This window comes from Drosophila melanogaster, chromosome 2L (genome assembly GCF_000001215.4).
Source record: "Drosophila melanogaster chromosome 2L".
NCBI classification, from domain to species: Eukaryota; Metazoa; Arthropoda; class Insecta; order Diptera; family Drosophilidae; genus Drosophila; species Drosophila melanogaster.
In genome coordinates this window covers 2664721-2672411 of record NT_033779.5, presented here as the reverse complement: position 1 = coordinate 2672411, position 7691 = coordinate 2664721, and the positions used below count along the sequence as shown (strand labels likewise).

General features: G+C 42.5%; 2 protein-coding genes and 1 pseudogene across 3 annotated transcripts; all 3 read right to left on the bottom strand.

Moving 5' to 3' along the window:
• Positions 1–225: 225 nt before the first annotated feature.
• Positions 226–2589, bottom strand: Gr23a (Gustatory receptor 23a; the record flags this gene model as incomplete). 2 transcript variants are annotated; one of them, NM_078735.6, is made up of 3 exons in its annotated part: positions 226–336; positions 392–550; positions 1720–2589. In NM_078735.6, the coding sequence occupies 3 exons, from the start codon at positions 2587–2589 to the stop codon at positions 253–255; spliced, it is 1113 nt and encodes a 370-aa protein (NP_523459.3). In that variant the 3' UTR covers positions 226–252. The 2 variants fall into 2 exon arrangements, with proteins under 2 accessions (NP_523459.3, NP_787965.1); NM_175951.2 differs by lacking the exon at positions 1720–2589 and adding an exon at positions 608–1489.
• A 200-nt stretch (positions 2590–2789) lies between these two features.
• Positions 2790–3184, bottom strand: CR46404 (annotated as a pseudogene).
• A 2962-nt stretch (positions 3185–6146) lies between these two features.
• Trf4 (TBP-related factor 4) lies at positions 6147–7350 on the bottom strand. Its single transcript, NM_134855.2, has 2 exons — positions 7214–7350; positions 6147–7156 (listed from the first exon to the last, which is right to left on the bottom strand). The coding sequence occupies exons 1-2, from the start codon at positions 7267–7269 to the stop codon at positions 6217–6219; spliced, it is 996 nt and encodes a 331-aa protein (NP_608699.1). The 5' UTR covers positions 7270–7350; the 3' UTR covers positions 6147–6216.
• Between the last annotated feature and the right edge of the window lie 341 nt (positions 7351–7691).

The following is a 7691-nucleotide window of genomic DNA, read 5'->3' as shown; positions in this document are numbered from 1 at the left end:
GCAATCTAACTTTCAGCTCAACCCACACCCAACTCGTGGGCGGCATAAATAATTAGGGTTACACACTTATAGGAGACACTGTGACAAAGTGAAACTGCTGCCGAGAGAGAATGTGTGTTTCATAATTAAATCATTGAGCATTTAAATAGTTTCATTCAGGCCGCAAACTCTTCAGACTCTTTTGGGAAATGAAACTAGGAAATATATACATATATGCAATATGTTATGTTACGAGACTTTATTCTACTATTCTCATCCGCTGCCTCGCGTTGAACTCCTTTCGGCGAACATGAACTGTATGAGAATAACCAGATATGTGACCACAGCTGCAAACATCTGTATGGAAATTTGGCTAGTTACTTTGTCATTCAGTGCCATGCGATGTACTTACACTACTCAGTAGATGCAGATTGAGACTGAAGAAATCCTTGGCGGTCACCACAAATCGCTGGTGCAGTGTTTGAAGTGAAAATTCACTTACCAAATCATTGTATAGTTTGCTGCCCTGGGGTTTTACCAACTTCGAAATTAGACAACCGATTTGCCGGCCCTAAAAAGATAGATACGATATGTTTAAAGGACACACGGCTATCCACAGTGTCCTCACTAGATTATAGCTTTGTTGACAGTGCCAACAAGCAGCTGCCATTTGCAGGGCTACATTGAAAATAAATCCCAAGTTGAGCAAGATGGCATATATCCTCCAGGGTCTTGTTCTGATATCCACGAATAGCCAATAGGAGTTGGAAACAAAGATCGCAAAGTGAACAATGATGATGGTCAGAAGGCTGCCTCCAAAATAGCCATTAATGCGAACAAACAAATAATGTAGGTCATTATAGCGCCTTTTCAGGTCTTTCACTCGATGGGCCTGTTGGTCGGAAAACTGCGGCTTTTGCTTTCTCTGTGGCCAACGACAGGATAATTCCCTGGCCAGAATCAGCAGCTGCAGCTTGGTCTGGCGAACCCTTATGTTCACCTTCATGACCTCCAGGATAAAGGATATAATCTGCACCTGCAGAGCCAGAAAACTGGGCAGCGTTTTCAGGTGATAGATCCTGATACGAAAGGCATATTCTGGCGCGTTCGAGCACACCAAATACTCTACTCCCAAAGTGGGAACCAGCATCGCCAGCACAGTGAAGGCCAACCAGGGATCGGAGTCCTCGAACGCAATCGGTTCGTCCAACTGGTCCTGCTTGATTCTGAAACCATCAAGAAAGGAGGTAACCACAATGAAGGCATGTGAGACCGTCTGGAAAAATGTGAGTATATGCCGCAGTGAGCAGTCCAATGTGCAGTCAATCGTTTGGGCATATATCACACTTTGAGTCCACATGGAAATAAACCAGGTTAGCCAACCCAGAAACTGTAACCACAGGACCAAACGAGATAGTCTCCTTGATCTCAAAGAAAATGCCACCAAAATGAAATGGAAAATCTTAAGGACCACTCGTGAGCTAGCTTGCACTCTTGTCGGCGGAAACATTGTTACTAAATGGTATTTAATTGGATGGGAATTCAGTAGACGTACTTGACAATGTGACAATCCATCATTGTCATCGTTTATTAACTATGATTTGTCAGAAACTTGCACTTAGCATAGTCCTGCCTGATTGATTGTCCTCAAATTCACATTGCTGATTAACAGTGGGGTCGTGTAAAGGTGGTCAGGATTGAGTTTAAAGATTAATTTAAGTTTCCATGAATATTACTTACATTTTCCGCACCTGAATCGCCGTGCCAAAAAAGAGTGGCAATTGGAGTGCCGAAGTCGATCCCCGTGGCTCCGTTGAAGATCAGTGAACGGACATTGCCGCCATCGTAAATGCCCATGATCATCCAGTAGGCATTGGTCACGAACTGAAAGCTGGTCAGCAAATGGAGTCCCAGCATTCCCCATCCATAGCAGTCGCTGAATGTTTCGTAGCACTCGAAGATCCTTTCGTAGGTGGTGCGCAGGGTCTGGAGTTGAAGGCACTCTTGGACTCCGTAGGGCTGCCACAGATCGTTTCCGGAGGCCATGGACAACAGGGATCGGCGCAAGTGGATGGATCTCTGATTCAGATCCATGACGTGCTGCACCAGTTGAACATAGCGATACCGTAGTAGCCACATCAGTGGTAAGGATATACAAAACACAGGCGATACCGTCTCCCCAAAATTGGTCGCAAGTCTCACAAGATCACAAGTAAACTGAACTCCAATTAGTGGCAATAGGTATGCCGCGTGGCGAGATCTCCCGAACATTCCAAGTCTTTGCAGTTGCAACTCCGTCTGGACTCGCAGATCCTCCAGCTGGCTGTGGGTCTTCTGCTTAAGGACACTCTCCAGCAGGAGCGCAAATCCCAGCACGGAGTTTCCCACGAACAGCATGGTGCCCACGGCATTTCCAACATTTTCGATGGCCACCCACGAAAAGCTGATGGCAACGTCCAGCAAATATATAAAGTAAACTATCCAACAGCAGCGAATGGCCAATGATAAAAACAGCCATCCCAACTGCGAAATAGGAGGAAGTGGAACCAAGGCGAGTACAGAGAAGATAACTTCCAGGAAACGGCGGGTCAGGCACTCCAAAGTCTTCATGTTGGCTTTATAAACTGAAACTGATTGAACCATTACCATTGTTTTGCTTTACAACAATCAGCTAGTTAATTGAATCATGACTAGTGATATTTCTTTTACTCAAAGCACTTTACACTTGACACTGATTGATGTCTAAATTAATTGTAGTTACAGCTTAAAAGATAATTCTTAAGCACTTAATATTGGAAATGTGTAAACTCCTAAAGTCCTTCTTTGCAAACACTCTTATTCTCAGTTATCAAAAACTGCAGAAATGTTATGGCATTGATAATGAGGTAAATGTAGATTTCAAAGACAAGGTCGCGATCGCAAATAATTTTTCTGTTCCAGATAAAATTCCGAATGGGCAGAGATTGCTGCTGTAGTAGAATAACTTGATGCTGTTGGTGGTTATATAAATAAGTAAATAAGATACATGTATCGGTTTAAAGTTTGCAGCCAGCTTAACGGAAGCACTTGATACAGGAAGTAGGAGCAAAAGTATAGTTTAAAAATTATCACATTCACTGTAGGAAATCGAACATTGATTATCACTTTGTGTTAGCGTATTATACTGCGCCGCTATATGATGCATAGTAAGTACAACTTTAATCACGGGAAACTGTAAGCCATAGGCTTAGATATCGCGCATACGCAGTGTTGGCCGCGCAATAATTGAGCTAATTAACACATTAATAAATGAATAAAGCCCAAAGTCAATCGATTAATGTAAATGCAAATTAGCTAGATGCGTTTGTGAATATATTTCGAAATAATCGGGGGATTAGAGCTGGCGTGCATTTTCCATTAACTAAATTATGGCAAAAAGTGTTAGCAATTTTTTCAGCCTCACATGTGTGTTATTTTCTCTACTTATTTGGTCACGTTCCAGACAAAAATCCATAATTGGCACTAAGCAATTTCTTCTGTGCACAACGAATCATTTTCTATGCGCAATATGTGACATCGGAAAGTTGTTCCAATTTAATTTGACTTTGATCGCCAGCTGACGCAAATGTCGGCCATGATGACATGTCCCCCATCGTTATCCGGATATAACCCTCGCAGCGGGTGAAAATCGGCAAAATTGGAGGGCAAACATGTCTCATTTTGTTTATGGATTTACATCAGAACAAGCTGTGACCAAACGGCCAGCAAATGCCATGTTATTGTAATTTAAATCGTTGATTTTTATGAAAATTTTATTAACAAATGAACGGTTTTTATCAACGCATCGACACTTTGGTTTATTTGCGAGAAAACTTTTCGAGCTTTATGGCCAGAAAAACACTGGTTCGCTCCATAAAGATTAGTGATTCATATTTTTATATTCCGCGTCTCTTATTCGGGTCTTTAAAATTGTAATACTTATGAGGGGGCACAAGTTTTGTATCGTGTCCATAGACGACAGTGATGGGCTTCTGTGTTTTATTGCCCAAGGAGTCGAGCGGTAGCCGAGAACTTCATAAATCACAGAAGTTTGTTTTCGGCCATGAAAAGGCTTACGGGGGTTTATCAAAATGAAAATTTATTGGCGCTTGGAATTTTAGATTTATGTATTTCCACCCTTCGATTCTCAAAAAGTACGCATTTCATTGACATGGGGTTAGGATATTCGGAGCAGTATATTCCGAAATATTCTGGGGATTTACAGGATCTTGGCGAGCTTTAAGGAAATGTCGCGAAATGCATAATGCACTCGCCATTTGTGTTTTTTTTTTAGTATTGATTGAATATAACCGCTCTTCTGTTTGCAGAGCCGAACCAATCCTTTGTCGTCCTTGCAAATGAAATATTTACGTGTGCGGAGAAACTGAATACGCAATAATTCGTTTGCAGTTTCATTTTTCCAAGCAAACACATTTGCGGCGCGGGAAGCCGCAGCTTCTGGACTCGGATTAATTTTCATTTAAATTCAAGTTGGTTAAATATGCAAAAAGTCCTTCGGTGCGGCGCAGGACGTGCCGTTTGAGTGTGTGTGTGTGCGGCTAGTTAACGAACCAGTTTGCCACTTTGAGTAGTTATTAAAATTGCAAAAGTCCATTTGCGACACCTTTTGGAGAGTGAAATCCTTGCGGTTAACCACAGACACAAAATGGAAGTGGCCAGCAGTCCTGGCGACATTGCTTCACACTGCTATTAAATTCTTACGGGCGTGGAGTCCTTTTCGTCCTCGGCACTCTTTCATTCCGAACTCAATACGGTTTCTTCGCTCATGCAGTTTATGCTCACTTATAAATGCGAAAACAGTTACTGCGGACTCCCGGCAAACTTGCCTAATCTTCAAAGGCAGCCGCAACCCTTTTCGTTGGATAATTTTTTTTAGCTTTGGCTTTGAAGCAAAAAGTCCCTGGGCAAGAATGCATAATTCATAATCTGCAGCCCGCTCGTCTCCTTTCTTAAACTTTGATGGTTCAACTTTTTAATCGGATTCCCCGGATTCCCTCGCTCGATTGCCACCACAGCTATATCTTCATATCGTATTGGTAGTTTTTCCAACCTAATTTTCTCTGCTCGTTTTTCCGAGCATATTTTTGGCCAAAAAGCGCCTAGGGCCCTCCGAAGTTCGCCTACCTCAGCTGAACGTAGATAAATTGCGTATTATTTTGCTCTTCCATCGAAATTTCTTCTCGTTCAATTTAGATATCCCCTGGCATATTAGAGTTTCTTATGTGCGCATGCGATTACTTTTTACACCTTGTTATAAAAGGGCATTAAAATGATAAAAGATTTCAACCAACTGATACTGCAAGATGTGTGCACATCTAATGAACAAAGTTTTGTTGTGGACTTTGGCATCGGAATGAAGTATCTACAAAAAGTCCTTTTAAATCAATTTTAAACATGTATGATTGGTGGAGCTTATATAGGAGAATATTGATGGGCTTGCATTTCGATATAAGTTGAGTTTCGTCCCCATTCAGATCGCCAGATCCCCCAGCCTTGCAACTTTGCATCGTGCACCTGTGGTAATTACGCAAATACGAAATGTATGACTTCCCGTAATGTTTACACCCAAAAAGTTCTAGCGAAAAGTCCGGAGCACTGGGAAAGGTGCTGTGGCACGTCGGAAACGTGTTCAAGGCGGCCACTTGTTCCGCATAATGTGACATTTTCCCGGGAAAGTTGCGGCAAGTGTGCGAAAATGTTTCGTTATTTATGTATGCGCCTGTTGCAGTTCGCAGTTGCAACTTCTTCGGTCATTTGTTTCTTGTTTTTGTTTGGCGAGTGTTTGCTGCAAACTTTGGCCCGGGCCTAGGCCCGATCCCCAGCTCCATGTACCCCATACCATGTACTATCCACCATCTAGGATACAGCATTCAGCAAATGGTGCCAGTGGTTGGCCCGAGTGGAGTGTCACTGGTTGTTGTTCGGTGGTCGCTCAGCAGCTGGCAGGCGAATAAATCACGTATTTAAACAAGTTGCCCAACTTTGCTGGCGAGTGTAAACAGGGCACGTGCAGAACTTTGGTTTATGACAAATGCTCGCAGCACTTCGCAGGACGAAACAAAGCGATAACAGGATACCCGCTATCTGGCAATCTCCATTTCGATTAAAATTATATTATGACATCTGAATTTCGGGGAATTTCGATTTCCTTTTTCTTTTAATATGTGTAGGCACAAATTTAAAGGTAATATTATTACATTAAGAGTAAAGCAACATGCCCTCCTTGTCGTCTTCCAATTGCTTTTCCCAAAACAACTTGTAGGAAATATCCCCTACCAGTTGTCCAAGTTTCTCCTCTGCCGTGGGATATCCATTCTTGAGTTTGGCCAGGATCGGCAGGAAGTTGGCTATAGCCTCTCGTGTCTCGCAGTGACTGGTCGAGTGAAGGACCAAAACGAATCCTGTGGGAAAGACGGCAAATCTCACGCCCAAATTCTCGGTGGTGTATGTGATAAAGGGTCGCCGGCTCCTGTTCTGGGCCACCTCGACCACATGGCGGCGGCTCATCAGATCCAAATCGATTTTGAATGGCATGCTGAAGGAGGCATTCACGATGTTCTTGCTGAAGTTCATGATGTCCACCTTATAGTCGAGATCCTGCAGGATCCTGATCACCTTGAACAGACCACTTCTGGCTGAATCGGCGTTCAAGGCGGTGGAGGAAATCTTTCCACCCGCATGGATCTTCACCTGGGCAGAGGGATGGGTGATCTTCACGACCACGGAGGGATGACTACTTGGATCGAATCGGGATTCGGCCAACAGCAGGCACAGTTCGTACATACTGAAACGGCAGTTGAAGTCCATTACACAGGTAAAGGGTCTGAAGTGCAATTCCAGTTTTTCTTCTATTTCGGCAAGATTGGCCACATTGTCGAAGATGTTCTCATAGTCGATGTAAAAGTCGGGTCCCAGGGAACTGCCCTTCTCATAGGCCTTCTCCCACGGGAAATCGATGGGACTCTTGTTAAAGTAATCCTTATAAAGGTAACTCTCCGTCTTCATCGGCTCCGTGACCAAATCTTCTTTTGCTGAACTTTCTTTACTTATTTTGAGTTCTTCAAAAAGTTTATCCAGACTGGATAGTTTAGCTGACGTCCCTTCCTTCAACTTGACCCCATCAAATCGTGCGTCATTTCTGTAAGTGGCACAATAACAAATAATTAATGGATAACCTCTCATCTCAAGGACCTACTCCTCATAGTCATCCCCGTGGTTTAGCGCCTTAAACCTTTTGATCACGGAATCCATTTGAAAAGCCTTTCTTTGTTTACTCCAGGTATTTGTTATTCGAAATAATGATATCAAATAAATCATTATGATGGAAAAAGCAAAACGAGATCGTAATCTTAATACATTTTGCTTAATATTCATTAATTTACATAATGCCCAAGAATGGCCAAGGTTTTAATTGCTCGATATTCATCAATCAGCCAATACGTAAATAATAACAGATGAAAGATGTCTTCATTTATTATTATTTTTTTTTTTTAATTCGGAATTATGAATGCAAATGAATCACTCTGATTGGTGAAAGCAAAACGTTAATCCTGTCTTTCACTCCGCTGAGTAATTGCTTTGGCCATCTGATGCGCTCACAAAGCCCGCATATCAGTTAGCCATGAAATCTAGATGGATATAACCCATTATATAACCCATTTGTTGCTGTAAGC